Here is a 20,623-nt window from a genome sequence, read left to right as displayed (position 1 = left end):
TACATAGGATATATACTTCCATTGTTTCCATATATATTTGTAAAAATAGGCTTACATGGTAAATTAGGATTCAGAGAGCTTGGTTTTGTGAATTATCTTCTTCTTTTCGTTACTCTTAATTTAATCAATACTGGTGGTCATTGACTCTCCCACATCCATCTGATTGATTCTTTATCCTTGCAAGTATGGTACCACATACTTTCTCATGTCACTGTTGGAAATTTTAACATGATCTCCAGAAACGCTTATGTACTTCACTCTCCCTGCTTTATCCAATGTTTGCAATCCAATCCAGTCTTCAATGTAAAGTTTTGTCTGCAGAAATCAGCAGAAGTGATTACATTGCATATATATACATAGGTTGTCATAATCACTATAGATGTTAGATGTCTTCGATGCGATTAGTTCAGGGTCGATAATAATTTTTTTTTTTTAATATTCTACAGGCTTAGAAAAACCAGATGTAGTATAGTCAAACAGTTGCGATGTGAGTTAGCTTGATACCTGTTGTGGAGGTATAGTTGAATTAAAAGCCCCATCTTTGTAGTAACCAAACCAGGAGGTTTCTCTGGGGACCAAAACCGTGTCGTGCTCGAACTGGACAAACAAATACTGATTAAATAAGAGTAGGCGATATGGATTTGCTGATTTCTCAAAGAACTGCAAGATGTCAATTGTCATGAATGTAAAGCCTTCCAAACCTACCATAATTAGCACCAAGTTTTGTAGGCTACTGAATCGTTGCTTATAGGTTGAGTTTCTCGCTTGTGGGAGTTCATTGTTGAGCTTAGGAAGAAACTTGCATTTCTCCAAATATTTTGGGATAGCCTGGAAGGAAAAGCTAATGTGTCATTTTTGTAGTGAGAAACAATGTCCAAATGGAAACAAGAACATCAAAGTGTAGTGGCAAAAAGCAAAATTTCAGCATCAAATATGAAGCTTTAGAAACTAGTGCTCACGTTTGGTAATTTGAGAAAGCCACTGGGAGCTAGATGATCCTGTGACAACCAACAGAGAGGGAAAAACATGTTTAGAGCTGAGGGATCGAAGCGAAAAAAGAGGTAAAAAAGAAGAAGCTATAGGTGAGTTGTACTTGAACATAATCACTGTAGATCTCCGACTTGATTAGTTCGTCTGCAAAGCGACAGAAAATGGCAGACTACAGAAACCAAAAATCATTGAAAATGGCTATTAACATAGCTTAGATGTAACAAAAATCTAGAAACTGAAGATGAAAGGCAAATTCAGAACTTAGAACTTACACCACAGAGAGGAACGGAAGCAATGCCAGCATGAGGGCCTGCTAAAGATATGAAGTTCTTGACCTTTAGACATAGACATGAAGAGTGAGGAGATATTCGAGACAATAAGAGAGTTAGAAAAGATCTTAATAGGTTCTCACTGGTGGTGCTCCATCACAAAACTCAACAACTCCTCTGCCTATCAAGTTACCCTGTTCAGCCAAACACAAGTTCATAATAGTTTCTTGCAAAATCTTCTAGTTTGGATCCAAGTTTAATGATTACCTGGGAGAGACCAACTATATTGTAACCTTTTTTGAGTTCCTCCATTTTCTTCACCTGCATTGGAAATTCATACAGTAAGATACTTCAGAGATTAGGTGACTAACGTAGCCATGAGGATTTTTGCACCTTCTCACAAACAATTCCAGCCTGAAAGCATGAGAAAACTTGGTTAGAATGAGTACCTCTGATTCTTATTACTTTTCAATATTCCATATGGAAAAAAAGAAAAGGTCTTACCTGTTTCTCAAGGGGCATAAACCAAGAATCCAACACTCCATTCCCGACTTCACTGGTAAGATTAGCAATTGAAAAGAAAAAAACCCATTATTCTTCATCAAAAAAGAAACTTTAATTACTGAAATTTGCAGCAAAATCAATAGAAAAACGAGCTCTGGATTGCATATTAAAAATAGATCTGAAGGGTTTCGTTAAAAGAAAAAGGAAACCCAGCAGGAAAAATGGATACTATTTAGACATACAGGCAATATCCTTCAACGCCAGAATAGTTACTCAGTAGTTCAGTGAAGTTTTTAAGCCCTTGACTTGAGCACTGACTTCCTATGCCTGCCATGACCACAAAACAGAACTCCATCACAAACAAAAACAATAGCTTCCTTCAAGTATGGTATGAAATATAAGAACTATATGCTATTAATCTCTGGTATGCAGGCACAGTGCAGCTAATTATAGTGTTTTTATTAGCCCACAAGCCTTTTGCAATGGTTGGCGCCTCGCTTTTCTGAAGCAAGGTGTAGGATTTGCGTCTTAGTATGCTTTTTAAAACACTGGTATGATGGTATGATATTATCCACTTTAAATCTAAGTTAACGTAGTTTTATTTTCAGATTTACAATTCAAGTGCTGATGTTATGATATTGTCTTCTTTAGGCTTTTCCTTTCGGGCTTCCTCTCAAAGTTTTAAAACGCATCTGCCAGAGAGAGGTTTCCGCATCCTTATAAAGAATGCTTCGTTCTCCTCCCCAACCGATGTGAGGTCTCACATACTATATTTGCATCTTCAATAAATTTTAAACAATGGGCGATGATCTGAGGGTGGTCGAGGTAGGTTGAGCACCTAGCACTTGACAATGGCCATGCCTAGAGCATTCAAGATGACAATCTCTCAGAATGTGCTTTCTTGTTACCTTATCTCTCACAATGTGCATTTTAGTGTGATCGGAGGTGAAGTGACAATGCTAGACGTAGCGACAAAGGGCGTTTGGCAGACACCAGACCACTATCTATCTTCATTGGTTTGGTAACACTTACCCTTTTTCCTCAGTACAATGAGCATGTTTCTTATGCGAACATTGATATCAATTGTTGAGTTCTGGGGGAACAGACTCATATCCATGGAATCTCCCCTCAAAGAGAAGGCAATCCAACTTAACTAAACCAACCATCCCCCATAGAGTTTCAAAGTTACTTCAAGCACACGAAAGTTCAAAAACAAATACAAATGCCTCAAATCAAAGTAAACCCAGCAAAGAAACTAGCTCAAAATCCCATTGATTCACCACGATCAACCCAGAAAACAAGAACAATTCAAAAACCCCATCAGAGAGTAAATCGAAAAACAGAGGCAAATAAGAACAGAGCCAGATTAGATGTTACCATGGAGAACAACGAAGGGCAGTGAAAGAGAAACCGGAATCGCAGCGAAAACGAGAATGAAGGAGAAAAAGGGCATTAAAGAGGGAGAATCCATGGGGATTGTTGGGGAAGAACTTGAGATAACATGGAGAAATTTATAGAAATGGGTGAGAGCTTGAGAATCCAGCAATGGCGTGTGAGATTCATCCTTGTCTTCTCCCCAAGATTTTTGGGAGCGGTTTTCACACAATGTCGTCTGAAAACAAGACTTGGGAATTGGGAATTTGATCGCATTTAGTGAGTTATGGTTGATGGTTAAAAAGGCGTGGTGGTGCCGTTGTGGGCATTTATTGGGTGGCCATTGGCTAATATGGCCCAGTTCCAAAATCTCAAACAAAGCAATGATCTGATTGATATTAAAGATGTTGATTACAAGGCTCTTAATTAATTATGCTTAACTAACTTTTTACTTTGGAAGAAGGTAAAGATTTGAATCTTCTACTCAAAGATTTATGGGATCCTAAGCACGAGGTGAGTTTACTCGTTGGTGTCAATCAGACAGTTTGTAGATTCTTATTACTCTCTGTGGTGCTTTAAGACTAATAAGTTTTATGTTACGTCAATTAAAACTTGCTTGATTTGTTTCCTTCTTCGATTCTTCCTTCCCCCTCTTGGTTTCTTTTCCTCCACAAACCAAAGAACTCTCGGTGCAATCTAACCATGTAGAGATTGTAAAGCTTTCGTTAGGGTTTTTGAGAAGAAATCGATGGAAAAGTTTAAAAGACCCACAAGCCTACCGTCGAAGTTCTCCTCCCTCAGTGACATGAGCTTCAATCGTTTGTAAGTATCGAATTTCCAATGGCAATGGGGTCTTGGTTTTCTCCCTCAGGTTCTCTTCTTCTCTAGCTCGCCTCTCCTTGCTTTTAAACTACTTTAGACGTCCAAAACTGTCGAAATCCTAAACGGATCGGGGTTTCCTCTGTAAGTTCTCATACCCTTTGTTCATCCATTTCACTGTGGAGGCCGCTAGCTACCGTGTATGACTAGCGGCTCCATACCCTCCTAGTTTATATGCTTTGTAAGGACCCTAAATTTTGCCTATTTAATCTAGGGTCATTACTGTGAATGTTTGATTAATCCACCACACCTAAATGGTGTGAAAGTTATCTTATTTATAATCAAATAAATTACAAGGATATGGAAATAGTAATAAATGGAAATAACAATAAATGGAAAGATACCTATAGTAATAAGGCAAATATCTATATTTGCCTTATAATAAAATATCAAATATAATATATATGGTAAACTATAATTTATTACTAAATATCCTTAACACCCCACCGCAAGCTAAGCGTCGGATTTAAACTAACGTGAAGCTTGAATCTGAAAAATTCAAAGAGGTTGAGAAACACTTTTCGTGAAGATGTTAACAACCTGGTTCAGAGGAGGCGTAGAGAAACACTTTCTTGGCCATCGAAAATTGCAGAGGGATTGCTGCTTAACGGCGATGCTGCCTTGGCTTCGGCGAGAATATGTCTAACCCATGAAGAGGGATTGTCGCTTAGCAACGATGCTGCCTTGGCTCTGGTGAGAATATGTCTAACCCCAAGAAGTAGAAGGGGAAACCTAGAGTAAGGGACAAAGACAATGTTGAAGCCGAAAGAGTCGCCACATTGGGCGAAGGAGCCAATTTTGGCGAGAAGGGCAGCTGGAAGAGTCGCCACATTGGGGCGAAGGAGCCAATTTTGGCGAGAAGGGCGGCGGCAACTTGGTTGGCGAAGATGCCAGTGCAGCGCCCAGATTCCAAAGGTAAATCTCTGCAGAAGGTCGATGGGCTTATTGAGATTCTGTATATTTTCGAAGAGGAATGCTGATGAAGATCCTAAGATTAGGGTTTTTGTGAAGGATGAAGGATGAAGGGAAAATTGGGAAGAAAATGAAAGAGGCTATGTTTGGAAAAGGTGAGGTTGTATGTATAGAGTATGGCGAAGGATTATTTGGAGGTCAAAAGGGTGGAGCCGAATAATAATCAATCGGCTCTGCATGTGGCAGCCATGACGACTGCCCCTGCGGCGTCAAAGCCAACAGTGGTGGTGGAGAAGAACAGTAGAAGATTTCAAAAGCCATTGAAAAGAAAGAATCCGGGTTGCTAAACCAAAATGGCTCTGATACCATGTGAATGTTTGATTAATCCACCACACCTAAATGGTGTGAAAGTTATCTTATTTATAATCAAATAAATTACAAGGATATGGAAATAGTAATAAATGGAAATAACAATAAATGGAAAGATACCTATAGTAATAAGGCAAATATCTATATTTGCCTTATAATAAAATATCAAATATAATATATATGGTAAACTATAATTTATTACTAAATATCCTTAACAATTACTATACCTTGAAACTTGAAATGCGGAATTTATATTAAATGGGCTCTTATCATAAATGCAACTTACGCTTGCCTTTTATTACTTCGTGAATAACGAATGCAAGGGAAAGAAAGAAAAAAGAACAACACTGAAACAACGGTCTTATGCTACCCTACGATTTATTGTGCGATTACAATTCAACCTATACTAATGATGCAAACGGGAATCCAACCTAAACTAACCTATACTTTGAATGCAAACTATACTAACCTATACTATGAAATGGAAAACAACTATCCTATGCATCTACCACGGTCCCGAGATGTGCGATGCCGCCGTCGATCTCACATGGGTGTCTTGCCTTTATCTGAAAAATATAGTAGCACTATGAAATGGAAAACAACTATCCTATGCATCTGCCACGGTCCCGGGATGTACGATGCCGCCGTCGATCTCACATGGGTGCCTTGCCTTTATCTGAAAAATATAGTAGCACGAGGCTTGAGTATTTGGTAAGTGACCCCCAATCGGGGTTATGCAACAATCACATGCAATGAGATGATGAGACCTATCTTTCAATCTGTCTTCCTACGGTATTGTTCTAACGGGTAAATTTGGACGTGTACCATATACTCTACACACAACCCATACGTGCGAGTATGGGCTCACTAGTTAGTTCGCACACCGTTGGGCCACCTTACTTGTCGAGCGAGCATACACTGGGACGCTCCCTAGGCCGGACACCCGTTAGAACTAGTAACCGTCACGGCATCGTTATGTAAAACATAACGATCGTTGTCCTACCATTGGATGTATGCGTCCGTACCCTCGTGATGGAATTGGAGTAACCCCCCAATGCATGAACACACATAATGCATGAGGTCCCCATTATTTCTACCTTATCATTAATGAATATAACCCCGCTATCATCTTTCATGCTTAACGTGTCATTTCTCATTTTTAGTCCATGTATCATACATAATCCTAACGGGGTTATATTTCAAGTAATTTACCGTATTTCATGTCATACATTTCATGCTATTTACATTCAAATATTTCGTACAATCATGCCACAATCATTTAGGAACATCATAAATGTCATAAGCACTACATATCACATCATACTAAACAGCATACATTCACGTTCACAAGATTACGTATTTAAGCACAACAGTCTAGCATACAATTTAATGACACGTGTGAATCCACGGGCACGTGCCAACATACAACAAACAACGCGTAACCTACAACGGGTGAGCCACTTACTTGGTAGGCTTTAGCCGAAGTACTCCCTAAAATATAAACGCAAGCTCCTATCTCCTCGTATACGTCCTCCACTTCTGTCGGTGGTTGGTTCCTTAAACGGGGTCGAAATCAAGTCTGGGAGAGTCGGAAGGTGCCAAACAGGTCGAAAATAGGTATCCCGAGCTGAATAAGCTACCAGAGCCGAGAAGTCGCCGCCGAGCCGATCAAGCTGCTGGAGCCGAGGGGGTGTCGCGCTGCAGACGTGCCCACGTGGTACAACCAGAGGGCGACTCATGTTCAGCGGTCTCGGGTCGAGGCGAGGGTCGTCGAGTCAAGCGCGTGGGCTATCGGGCGGGTCAGATTCTGAACGCGGGTTGTGGCGGTTGCAGGGTTTTGGTTGTGATGGGCTGGGCTGAACTTTACTATTGGGTCGCGGTTTGTTCAGTGGGCCGAGAGGTTTTGGATCTCGGGTCGAAGATCGGGTCGGACTTCGTCTTCCTCGCCCGATTTCCAGCGAATTTTTTCGACAACGCTCTCTCTCTCTCTTCGGTCACGACATTCCGACATCCTTTTTTCCTCCTTCGTTTTCGAGTCTCCTTCTCCCCCTAATTCCGTTTATGTTATTTTTTTGGTTTGTAAAGGCCTAACACTCTCGGATCTAAGAGGGTTCGGAAATCCGACGTTCTGTCTCCCTTACCCGACGGTATACAACGTGTAGGAATCGTCTAAATCTACCCATAGTGTGTGTAAAAGTCTTTTGGGATTATTTTCGTTGCGTAAATCAGAGGTTTCGACGTCGATTTTGTAGGATTTGGCTTTGCTGGAGCTTCGTCGGCTTTTCTCACTGTCTTTCTCGTTTTCTCACTATTTTTCTTCCCTGCATGTGTCTTGAAGGTGGCTAAAGGTCGAGCGCTCTTTGTGGGTCATGTGCAAACGAAAATTCCGACGTTCGCCGGAGTCCGGAGTTTTCGGTCCTGCCAACGACCGTTTTTTATTTATTTATTTATTTTAATATGATCCGTTACATGCATATACATATGTCATCACTTCCCATCTTTATTTATTTCAAGTTGTACGGGTTATTACATGAACTTTTGAAAGTAGTATTAATACAGTTAACATTTATAAAAATAAAAAAAAAAGTTAAAAAATTTAATATGAAACCGTTCATCCACTCATTAATCATCTAATTTTAAGGATAGTAACTGAAAAATCCTTTTACATTTTTATACAAACTATATTAATTTTACCTTTGAGATTCATGAATATTTTTGAAACGGGATACTAACGGTTTCACCATATACTAAATATAATTCACTTAAATTCAATTTTAAACAATAATTCACCTAAATATTTTTAGAAACTTAATTACTTTCGTTTAAATCCATTTAAATATAATTCACCCAAATTAAATTTACTCTTGAAATTCTCTCCATTATTTGTATTCATGTATAATTCCCACAAAATAATTATTATATAATCCATCTAAGTTTTATTTGACCCAAAAAAAAAAAAAAAGACATAAAATGATCATCAAAGATTAATTAAACAAAGGAACACTCTTTGCTAAAAAAATTTCATAATTAAAATTAAACAAAATTAGTATTTATTTAATTTAAACACAGTTCAACTCGTGTATATTTTCGATCAAAAATTCAAACGGAAACTTCATCTGATCCAGGCTTTAGTGCTTCATACGGATGCTCAAACACCTTTTTCTGAACTTCTTCCTTCAAAATTTTATGTTTTTTTGAGTGGCAAATCTTTATGATCACCATCGATGATATTACCACCATAGCTGCAAGTAAGATAACACCGAGTACTGCACAAAAATAAAAATACAAATACAAATTAAAATAAACTTAATTTCCTTTTTCATAATATTATAATTATTTTAAAAACAGGTTATATAAACTTGGGATAAACCTAAGTTTATTTAAAATTGAAGCAAAACATTCTTTGTAGATATAAAGTATTATTATTATTATTTTAATTTGGTGACTCAATAACATTTAAATGATGGACTAAAAATATTTATTTATTTATGTATATATAATTATTCTAGAAAATGAAGTTTAAAGGTTAAAATCAATGAACCTTTGACCCAATTAATGATATTGCATTAAACAACTTTGAATATTCAAACACAGTTTTTATTTTTTTTTACAAAAAGTGGGTATTTATTTTAAAAAAAGAAATTTGTAGGGGTCATTTGAAATTATTCTCTGGGGACTACTTGGTCAATTTATTTTAGTAAAGGGGTTTCTAAGAAATAATTTTTATTTAGGACCTCACAATAATTTATAAATTAATTAGAAATTATTCTTATATTCATTAACAGAAAAGAAAAAAAAAACAATTTTTTTAAAGCTTTGAATTATTTTAAAATGTCTATTTAAGTCTACAAATTTTTATAAAAGTCGTTTCTTAATTTCAAAATATCTATTTTAATTTAACTCTTTAATTTTAAAAAATTGATTATTTATTTTTTCTATTATTTTATCATTTAATATATCTATATCTATATCTATATATATATATAAGAGGTTTCTTAATTTTAAAATATCTATTTTAATTTAACTCTTTAAATTTAAAAATTGATTATTTATTTTTCTATTATTTTATCATTTAATCTATATATATATATATATATATATATATATATATATATATAAAAAGTCGTTTCTTAATTTAACTCTTTAATTTAAAAAATTGATTTATTTTTTTTCTATTATTTTATCATTTAATATAACTTAATAATTCAAAATGATTAATTTTTTTAATATTTTAGAAAAAAATAGATATAATGAAAAATATGAACCTACACGAAACAAACTAAAAAATTTACGAACCAAAATAAAATAATTTCGAAAATTTAAAGGACTAAAATGCAAATAACCCAAAGTTTAAATTTTTTTAAAAGAGTATTAAGCAAAAGAACCCAAAATACAAGCAATTAATGAAAAAAAAATCAAAAGTTAATTGAATTAAACATAAAGAAAAGAAAAGAAAAAAAAAAGATTCTTTTCCTTTTTGTTCTTTTTAGTTAGTGACCTAAAGAAGGAAAGAATGGAATGTTACCTTCATAATTAGGTGCTTTATAAAGACACCCTCTTTCAGACTCTGTTCTTCCTTCATCATCATTAGCTCCCCAACTTAATGAGAGTCCAAAAGACCCATCATCAAGATAAGGGCTATACTCAAATGGGATCTTCACTTTCTTCACTTCCTTGCAAAACCTTGGTGTTTCTTCCATTTCCCTCACCACATATACATAGTAATCTCGAGGTCGGCTCAAGCACGGTATCGGGGGCGACGGCGACGACAATTTCGACGTGCAATTGAGGTATTTGTAATCTCGAACGACGTAGAAGTATCGAAATGGAGTGAGGGTGAGGTTTAGTTTGAGAAACGCGCCGTGAACGCAACCATTGAGGTCTATAAGATCGAGCCGCTTTTGGTCGTAGGAAATGGATTTGATTGATAGAGAATCGTAGGATTTGAAGTGGATTCTTGTTGTGTTTGATGAACATGAAAGGTTGAAGGTGAAAGGGAGATGGATTGATGGGCTGCCATGGCTGCAATGAGTTGTTGTTGTTTGAGCTTTAATGGAGATGGGTGAGAGGAGGAAGAAGATGATGAAGAAGAGGGCTGAGATTTCCATGGTGGAGAGGTAAAGAGAAAGGGAGAGTCTTTGGGAGCTTATATAGACCGATGGGGATTGCTCTTTTTTTGTTCTTTTGAGGAACAACAAAATTACGAATTTTCTTTTGTCACCTTCGCTTGACTTAGGAGTTAAGTTTACATAAATTTCGAAACTTAAATTACCCGTTTTGTCATTACTTTCTTATAACAGCTCAAGTCTACCGCCAGTAAATATTGTCATCTTTTAGCTTTTCCTTTCGAGATTTCCTCAAATTTTTTAATACTGGTTTTCACACCCTTATAAACAGTGTTTCATTCCCCTCTCTAACCGACGTGAGATCTCACAATCTACCTCCTTTCCGGACCTAGCATCTTTACTGATGTTTGTTCCTCTATCTAATTGATGTGGGGTCTCATGGTTCTGATAATAAGTGCCTTGTCATTTATCAGTTCTACGAAATAAAATATGTAATTTAATTTAATTTAATTCGATGAAAATGAAGAAATTTAGTGTATATTTAATATATGAGTTTGCTTAATCAACTATGGATTATTTTATTTATCATCTAAGTCAAATTAGATGGCTACTTAACGTATAACTCAATCCAACTTATACGGTTTGGGTTGGATAGGATTTGAATAAATGAAAACTTTATATATTCGGTTAGTTCATGAATTTACTTACGACTAGATTAAGTTAAACCGAACCAACCCAAATTTTATTATTAATTTTAATATATATATTTGGTTATGATCCTATATTTATTTTATTTTTATTTTATTCCATAATTATTTATTGTTATTATTTGTTCTTCAATAACTCTTAACAATAATTTTTAATAATTTTACAAAATATATATTAAAATTATATTAAACGTTTGAAAATATTTTTATTAAAAATAAAAATTTAAATAAACGAGTTAACCAACAAAAAAAAAAAAAAACTATAATTATTAATTTTTTAATTTTTAGGAAGACTTCTTCAAAGGTATATATATATATTTAATTTTGAGGAAGACTTGACCAAAGTCTATAGTTGTTGGGAAGTGTATAATTAATGGGTGAAATTTAGTGTGGAACCTTTGAAGTTGAAAGGGACAAGAAGACACGACAGAGCTGAATGCATCTAACCACCCATTGGTCCATACTAAAAAACAATAAAATAATAATCAAATTTATGAATTTGTTTATTATTATTGTTATTTATTTAAATTATCATTGGTATTCAAATGATGTTCTTGTCCAAGTTTGGGATGAGAATTGATGATGGTCAATTCAAGTGCCATTTGGGTTGAGTAGGTTTTATCCCTCTTTTTTTTTTCTTTAAAGATTATGTCACATTTTAGTACTTTAATGGTGTCGATTTGAGTTCATTTTAGGCTCTCTTTCTCGCATGATTTATAGCGTACTCAAGATTGACTGTAACGACGTTGTAATGGGTTCACGATGATGAGATTTGCAAAGGGTTTAATCTCACCGCTAATAGATATTGTCCTCTTTAGACTTTCCCTTCTGGACTTCCCTTCGAGATTTTAAAAAGCGTTGTTTAAGGAGAGGTTTTCATATTCTTATAAGGAATGCTTCGTTCCTCTCTTGAACCGATGTGGGATCTCACAATCCACCCCCATGGAGGCCCAGCGTCCTTGCTGACACACTGTTCGATATCTGGCTTTGATACCATTTACAACCGCCCAAGTTCACTGATAGATATTGTCCTCTTTAGTCTGGATGAGTACTAGTTCCGTCACATCACTCTAAAAGATGTGTTTTAAAAACCTTAAGGGAAAATACAAAAAAAGAAAACTTAAAGAGGACAATATTCATTGGTTGTGGACTTGGGTTGTTATAGTGTCTAGATAAAACATAAGGTGGGTATTGTTCTGATTAATTTATGGTGCGTTTCAAATTTAGAGTCGAGATCTACGAAGTTTGACCTAATCAAACTCAAATCGGCAACATTTTTTTGTTCAGTATTTTTCGTAAAATTAAGAAGATAATGCTCTATTTAGTCTTTTGGACTCAATTTAGAGGCAGAATGAGATGGATAATATTTATTCCAATGAACCTTTGGGATTAAATGAAACCTATCGAACTTCCTTCTCTCGTTGATTCCTTGTAGGGTTGGGGCGAAAGAGGATCGAAACGGGGCTGAGTCGAAATTGCACGAATCTTAGGAGCATTGGGTGAAACATTTCAATGTGGGGACGACCATAGGTTTAGGCATCGACCCGAGTTGTGTTATCGTCAACATTACCATTTTCTTACGCTATAATATTCAATACCCTTAGTCCTCTTTTCCAAGTCCTTGCGCAGCCCGACTTCCATTGTTCATTGACTTCGTTTACACATGAAATTGAGTCAACCTTTGTTTGTTTTCGATTTCCAAACTTCCCAAAATAATAATAACAATAATAATTGAATGATTTTGTAGCATCATTGACTCAGGTCTACACGCCCGATTAAGCTCGTGTACCGAAACAAATTAAATTTATCATAATCTTTTAACTTATTTAATAAAAATTAGAACAAATGGTTACAATAAATAAAATTAAAATTGATTATGGTTTAGCATTTTTTTCTTGAAATTTTTATGAGATACATTTGTGTAAAGACAAAATATGTTGGAAAGACTCGTGTTCATTTGTGGAAAATTTCATATGTTAGAAACACGGGGCTATAATAGCTTTTAAATTAATCAAAGTTTGTAAAAGTTATTTTCATTTATTAAGATTTCTTTATAGCACTTCTAATCGTCTAAAATCATATTGAAGTTAAAGAATTAAAGTATAAGCATATTTGGTACGAAGCGAGTACGGGCGAAAATGAGAACGGAGACTCATTTAGCTAACGCATAAAAATCTCTTCCCACTATCTCCCCATTTCCATGGGAACCGAGGTTTCATGGGTTAGACATCTCTAATTTTAAGACGAACACATCAAAGTGGCAGTGAAAAACGATGTTGTGAGCATGCCTGGAACAAGGGAGGAGAAACGACATTCGATATCGATGACCGAGTTTGATGAAGTTGGCTGCCATGCATTGCTGTTTTGATGGTTCAAAAAGAGCATTATTTGCCCAATGCACCCGAAAAAATTTCTTGGAGTCATTGATAGTAGAGTATAAAGGAAGGAATCGATTGCTAGGAGATATTTTTTTGTGGGATCTCACACTAGTTGGAAAGAGGAATGTGTTTTAAAACTGTGAGGCTGAGATACATAATGGGTCAAAACGGACAATATGACTAGCGGTAGGCTTTTGCGGTTACAAATGATATAAGAGTTAGATACCTAGTGGTGTGCCAGAGGACGTTAGGCTCCCAAAGGAGGTGGATTGTGAGATCTGACATCAATTTGAGATGGAAACGAAGCATTTCTTACAAGGGTGTGGAAACTTCTCCCCAATAGACATCATAAGGCTAACGACGATATGTAACAGGTCAAAGTGGACAATGACAATGACAATGATAATGATAATTGGGTAATGTAAACGCCTTGAATATCATCACTAAGATAATCATATTAATGATAATTTATATGAAAAAATTTTAAAATTTAAGATAAAATAAATAACTTTGCCCGGGTTGATTATATTATAAAATAAGAGGAATTAAAATTAGATAGGAGTGGAAATACAAGGAATATTCCAATGCCAAAAAAATAGGAATAATGTTTGGTATTTTTATGGATAAGATTATAGTTTAGCACTTGGAATATTCCCTTCAAATATTTTAAATTCTAATTAATTTTAGTTTACTTATGATTTAAGAAAGGTGGAGTCTAGTTCAACGATAATTAATACTTATTTAAACTATTTAATAAATTATTTGGACAATAATTGATCCTAAAAAATTAATAATCAATTTATTATTATTTTTTGTGGGTCGTTTTATTTTCAATTATTAACCATTTGAATTAATGTAATATATATATATATATATATATATATATATATATATAATTTTATTTAGTAATATGGTCAGAAGCTTTAAATTATTTGTTTTTATATAAATAAAATCATTCATATCTATACTTGGTTTAAATTGATCCATCAAGCTTATTGGGTTGATTTTGAGATAGCCCAAAACAATTTAGTTATTAATCCAGAATAACGGTTATTGTATTTTCTTTTGGTGTAAATGGGTTGGGTCGGGTCGGGTCGGGTTCAGGAAATTATTTTGACCAACCGAAAAGTTCAGGTTCATTTGATCGGTAATCCAACCCAACTCTAAAATGATTCACAACCCAACCGAACCCTCTATTTTCGGATTTGGTTTGGATTGTTCTGAAAAGCTAATGTTGAAGTACTTGAGGCTAAAGCTGAACAACTAGGTAGCGACATACTTGAATCCAATAGCTGAAGTTAAATCGAAACGAGAACTCAAGAACTAAATGTTAAATCCAATAGTTTAAGTATTCACCTCGGAATACTTAAACTATCGTATAAGAATTGACTATGGAGCTGATTTTTTTTTTTCAAGTACTTAAACCTGAAGAAAAGCAATTCCCTAGAGACAAATCGACAAATGTCTCGAGAAAAAAACAATGGAAATTGAAAAGAGTATATATGCTCGAATTCATGATATAGATGTTCGAATGGCTTGGTTCACTTTTAACCTAATTCAAAAAAAAAAAAAAAATTATAATAATAAAATTAAAAAATCCTAAAAAGTTTCTCACCCAACTTAGAGAAGGTAATTTTTCTTCGTTCCCAAACTTTTGCTCCACTCAAAATTCTCCCGATTTACTTTAAAAGTCTAGAATTTATCACAATTTAGGATGGTTGGGACATAAAGGTCAAATTACATGTTTTCAATCGACACGTCATTTATAATATTCATATATATAGAGATATCTAATAGATCCTTGAAATTTTACATTAAATTTTGTATTTACCTTATAATTATGTGCTTAAATAACTAAATGATCTATTCCAATTATTTCATGAACTTATTAGATACAAAATTGAAAGATTAAAGTCCTCGTGAATAACCTTATTAAAAAAAATTTGCTTTGTGTGCTTGGCCAAATGGGTTTGACGCTTCTTTTTGCCCACAGTTATTGGGCTTGTGTTTGCCTTGTGCCTCAATTCAACCTTTCAAATTTTGTCTAAATTACATTTTTGCCCCTTATCCACTCCCCCTCCCAAAACCCCATTATTCTCTGGTATTTTATTCTTTTCACATGCTTTCTTCTTTTTTGTCAAATTTCATAATCACATGTGAAATCTTCCTACTTGTTTTGTATTATGTGATAATTTTATTTTGAGAAAAAAATTTTAACATTAAATTTAAATTAATCCATTGTTTCAACATTAAATTTTATTCTATAAGATTTTTAATTGTGCATATGTCATTATTATGAAATTAAACTAATTAATCTGTTTTATTTTTATTTTGTGAAAATTGAAGGATTTATTGGAGTTTGAATTTGAATTTTCTGGGAAAAAAACATTACCAATAAACAAATATTTCTCATTGGTTTAAAGAAAAGAAAGGGGCAATTTTATGCAACTACAAGCTGTGAAAAACCAAACGCGGGATGTGGAGATAACGGCGACAACGGCGGAATATTGAAAACTCCTTTCGTTTCACCGTCCCAAACCATCGACCAAATTGACGGCGTTAACGGCATATCTTTCAGGTAACCGACATCCGCGGCGGGGACGGAGGCCGGGTTCACCTCCTCCACCTTCTCTTTCTTCAACGCTACCGCTTCAACCACCTCTCCCACTTCCTCCTCCCTCTGCCGTTTTCCAGCAGCGATCGGTTCCGAGTAAGAGTTCGTCGCTTCCAACGGAAAGTTTAAAATCGCCTTCGATCCTCGAAGCTTGAAGGCAGCGCGATCGTACGCTCTCGCCGCTTCAATTGCTGTCTCAAAAGTTCCAAGCCAAACTCTAGATCCACGACGATTCGGATCCCTAATCTCCGCCGCGAATTTTCCCCAAGGCCTCTGTCGAACGCCTCTGTAGTGAACTTTCCTCTCCGCCTCAAGATCTTTACTCCTCTGTACCACGACCGGATTCTTCTTCTCCGCCGTGTCGAAATTGATCCATTGCGTCGTCTTATTCGGAAGCGAGATTTTCAAATTCGCTCGTTTCCGATTCGAATTCGCTGCCTGACTCATCAAATTAGTCTTCGATTCAACTTCAAACGAACTATTGCTATACAGAGAAATCGAACTCGAACTCGAACTCGAACTAGAACTCGAATCATTGAAAACAAACGGTTTCGTCTCGAATTCAATAGATTCAGCCGAATTCATTGTGGTTAGGTCGATCACGTTAGGTTTCATCTCGAATCCGAAGAAATCGTCGTTTGACGACATCGACGACTCGCACCGTATAAAATCAGAGGAGAATTCAAAACTTTCATCCGAATTGAAATAATCAGAGATTGTAAGAGGACAGTTCGAGGTAGAAGAAGAAGAAGCACCGGAACTCATCGACCGATCCGAAGACGAGACGCAAACATTATCAAAGGCCAAATTCGTCGGCAACGGAGAGAGTTCGCCGAGAAGATGAAGCTTGATATTCTGCAACGCAGCAGCTTGCTCCAGATTCACAGTTTCCATAGATCACAAAATCAAAATGGAGCGCAAAGAAGAACAGTTTTGAAAGTTCTGCAAAGATTTAGGGTTTTGAGAGATCTGATAGTGGAAGAAGGGAGTGGGAGGCTATTTATACTTTTGTCGAGCCTCTCGTTAGTCTCGCCTTCGATGACACGCAATGGAAGCTTCGTTCTTTCATCCTTTAATCTCGTCCGTTGGATTGAGTCAAAGAAATGAGCCAAAGGGCAAAATGGTCTTTTCGCTTGCAGCGTAGTCGGTTTCCTTCTTCCTTCCATCTCTGAGCTTCTTTTATGGGAAAACTAAATTTTTCGTTATTTTTAGTTATTTTTTTTATAAATATAATAATATTGTAAAATATAATTTGGATAAGGTAATGACTGTGGTTTGTTGTTGGCTTTGTCCTTATCCTCTATTTTTGGATATTAATTAATTTTAAATAAATTATAATGAATGGACTTTTAAAAAAAAAAATTATGGATGAATATTTATTTTTAAATGAAAGTAAAAATGTACTATATTTTTAATAATAAAAAATTAATTTGATGTCATATCATAGTTTTTCGTTGAATTTAAATTATTATAACAATAAAAAATTATAGAGAAAATCTTAATATATATTCTTAACACGTCATTAAATGATATATTATTTTATTTCACGGAGTTCACACTCTTAAATAAAGGTAATAAGAAAGAATTATAAGAACTCCATTAATTTTGAAATTTTTTGGTACACAAATATTGCATAAAAAATTAATAGGGGTAAAATCTTTTTTTTTTTTAGAAAATATTAAATTAATAAGGGTAAAATTTTAATTTTTCAATATTAGTAATGAAATAAAGTATTACATCCAATGTGACAAGGATCATATGTCACCCTTACATAAGTAATGAAATGAAATAAAATAAAGTATTTGAATATTTAAATATTAAGAAGTCGTAATTAAAATAAAGCTATGAAAAAGATTATTATAATTTTACCCTATGTCCATATCATAACAAATTCTGCATTTGTCACATGTGACATTGCATGAAATAAGGACTATGATATAAATATATTCCTTTCATATTTTAAATTGAAATATTCAAATTTAAAAATTGAGAAAAAGTCCAAAAAATCATAGTGCTGTGTCAAACAATAATGTGGATGCAAATTTAATGAAGTGGGATTTGATGTCAAAAGGGACAATTATTTATTATTTATTATTTAATATTTAATTCACTTGAATTGGTATTTCACTAAACAAATTTTGACTTTTACACCAAATTCTTTAATAAATATTATTTTTTAAAATATATATATTTATTATTTAATTTAAGATCAATTTCCTTTTAAGAGCCATTAATAAAAATATTCCTCAACTTTCTATTTAAAATATTTTTAAATTTTTTAAAGTTTTAATAATATCTTTAAATTAAAAAAAAATCTAAAAAAATACCGTTTAGAAACTGTCAATTTTATTTTAAAAATATTCGAAACTTTTAGTAGTATTTCAATAATACCTTTTTCATATTTATAAATATTTTAATATTATTTTAGAAACTTTTTTTTTAATTAATTTTAAAGTGGTTTAGAAGTTTTTAAAAAAATTTAAGTGTATTAATGATTTTTTTTTAATTCAAGGATATTTTTAAAATTAAAAAATACTTTTTTTAATTATTTTGAATGTTGAAGTTATTTTTGAAAGGTATTAAATACTTTTATTAATTTAACTTTTATTTTATTTGAATTTTTTTCCACGTTGGATTTTTATTTTTATTTGTATTTTTTTGTTATTTAAAAGAATTCTCAAATTAGAGAGATTTTACTTCAAATAAAAATTTGACCTATTAAGAGAATCAAATAATACCCGACTATTTAAATTTAGATCGAGACCCGATTTATTATTAAATGCATACGTTCATTATTTTAAAAGATAAAATGAAATCATCAAAATTAATAAATAAAAAATGATACACGATTATTTATTATCGTGCTTAAGCAATAAGTATGTCTAAATTAATAATGATAAATATATATGATTTTGTGAAAGCACCTCTTAATAAAAGTCAAATAAAATGTAATGAACAAATCAAATCTAAAAAAGCTTCTTAAAAATAAATAATTAATTAATTAATAAAAGTCATAAAATGAAATATAGTATTTTTGAAAAGTAGTGTACAACCAAATTGGTGCACCCAACTTGGGTTGATTGGACAAAGTTGATAGCTTTTGGATGTGGTGAACTTTAATGCATGCTCGTCAACGAGTCAACCCTTTTGTCTTTTTTGTAATACCCGAGTAAATCATGAATGAAATGATATCATATTCAAATAAGAGCGATTTTGAGAATAGAATGGTTAAGAAAAGTTTAAAAGAACTAAAAGTTGAGGATATTTGCTAAAATCACCGTACCTAAATGGTTTGAAAGTTCTCGTCTTATAATTAAATAAATTACGAGGATATGAAAATAGTAATAAATGGGAAGAACAATAAATGGAAAGATACGTACGTGTAATGGAAGGAAAAAGATCAAATATGATATATATGGTAAACTATAATTTAATACTAAATATCCTTAACACCTTGCAAGCTGAGCGTCGGATTTGAACGAACCTAAAGTTTGGATTTGAAAAATTCAAAGAGAGTTCGAAAAACACTTTTCGTGAAGATGTCAATGACTTGGTTCGGAGGAGGCGTAGAGAAACACTTTCTTGGCCATCGAAAACTGTAGAGGGATTGTCGCTTGGTGATGATGTTGCCTTGGCTTCGACGAGAATATATCTAACTCATGAAGAGGGATTGTCGCTCAGCCGCGATGCTACTTTGGCTCCGATGAGAATATGTCTAATCCAAGAAGAAGAGGAAACGTAGAGAAATGGACAAAGACAATGTTGAAGGTGGAAGAGTCGCCACAGTGGGCGAAGGAGCCAATTTTGGCGAGAAGGGCGGCGGCGACTTGGTTGGCGAAGAGGCCAGTGTGGCACCCAGATTCCAAAGGTAAATCTTTGCAGAAGGTCGATAGGTTTCTCGAGATTTTGTATATTTTCGGTGGGAACGCTCATGAGAATTCTGAGGTTAGGGTTTCTGTGAAGGATGAAGGGAAGATTGGGAAGAAAATGGAAAAGACTATATTGGCTAAGAAAAAACCGATTGTATTGGAAAAGGTGATGTTGAATGTACAGAGTATGGCGAATGGTGATTTGGAGGTCAAAAGGGTGGAGCCGAAAAGTAATCAACCAGCTCCGCCTACAGCAGCCATAAAGACTGCCCCTATGACGTCAAAGCCACGAGTGGTGGTGGAGAAGAACAGTAGAGGATTCAGAAATCATTGAAAAGAAAGGATCATGGTGCCTAAACTAAAAACTCTGATACCATGAGAATATTTGTTAAAACCACCACACCTAAATGGTGGGAAAGTTTTCTATCTATGTGTAATGGACGACAAATATCTAGATATTTATCTATAATAAAAGATCAAATATGATATATATGGTAAACTATAATTTAGTATTAAATATCCTTAACAAAAGTTACTATTTATACCAAAAGTTACAACCTCCTTTTCGACAACTCAACCACAGAAATTTCAAAATTAAGTGTAATTTATTTAGAGCCGACTTATACTTATTTGTGAGGATAGCCTTCATTCTTTGAAACGAGAAATAAATAATGTGGCCATGTCGTAGAAAT

General features: G+C 34.2%; 3 protein-coding genes across 5 annotated transcripts; all 3 read right to left on the bottom strand.

The window, feature by feature from the left end:
• Nucleotides 1–24: 24 nt before the first annotated feature.
• Nucleotides 25–4,187, bottom strand: LOC111444699 (palmitoyl-protein thioesterase 1-like). The gene is made up of 12 exons (XM_023082709.1): nt 3,141–4,187; nt 2,006–2,090; nt 1,764–1,815; nt 1,653–1,673; nt 1,527–1,580; nt 1,403–1,453; nt 1,263–1,325; nt 1,094–1,159; nt 960–998; nt 706–828; nt 505–597; nt 25–315 (listed from the first exon to the last, which is right to left on the bottom strand). The coding sequence occupies exons 1-12, from the start codon at nt 3,232–3,234 to the stop codon at nt 172–174; spliced, it is 885 nt and encodes a 294-aa protein (XP_022938477.1). The 5' UTR covers nt 3,235–4,187; the 3' UTR covers nt 25–171.
• A 4,194-nt stretch (nt 4,188–8,381) lies between these two features.
• On the bottom strand, nt 8,382–10,478 carry LOC111444707. 3 transcript variants are annotated; one of them, XM_023082733.1, is made up of 2 exons: nt 9,821–10,478; nt 8,382–8,555 (listed from the first exon to the last, which is right to left on the bottom strand). In XM_023082733.1, exons 1-2 carry the CDS (start codon nt 10,403–10,405, stop codon nt 8,397–8,399), a joined length of 744 nt encoding a protein of 247 aa, XP_022938501.1. In that variant the 5' UTR covers nt 10,406–10,478; the 3' UTR covers nt 8,382–8,396. The 3 variants fall into 3 exon arrangements, with proteins under 3 accessions (XP_022938501.1, XP_022938496.1, XP_022938488.1); XM_023082728.1 differs by having other exon boundaries at nt 8,382–8,558; nt 9,824–10,478; XM_023082720.1 differs by having other exon boundaries at nt 8,382–8,563; nt 9,823–10,471.
• A 5,358-nt stretch (nt 10,479–15,836) lies between these two features.
• On the bottom strand, nt 15,837–17,046 carry LOC111453520 (ethylene-responsive transcription factor 5-like). The gene has a single exon (XM_023094648.1). It carries the CDS (start codon nt 16,954–16,956, stop codon nt 15,889–15,891), a length of 1,068 nt encoding a protein of 355 aa, XP_022950416.1. The 5' UTR covers nt 16,957–17,046; the 3' UTR covers nt 15,837–15,888.
• Nucleotides 17,047–20,623: the final 3,577 nt, after the last annotated feature.

The sequence above is a fragment of the Cucurbita moschata genome, unplaced genomic scaffold (assembly GCF_002738365.1).
Source record: "Cucurbita moschata cultivar Rifu unplaced genomic scaffold, Cmos_1.0 Cmo_Scf00001, whole genome shotgun sequence".
In the NCBI taxonomy this organism is placed as follows: domain Eukaryota; kingdom Viridiplantae; phylum Streptophyta; class Magnoliopsida; order Cucurbitales; family Cucurbitaceae; genus Cucurbita; species Cucurbita moschata.
This window is presented reverse-complemented; position numbering and strand designations above follow the sequence as displayed.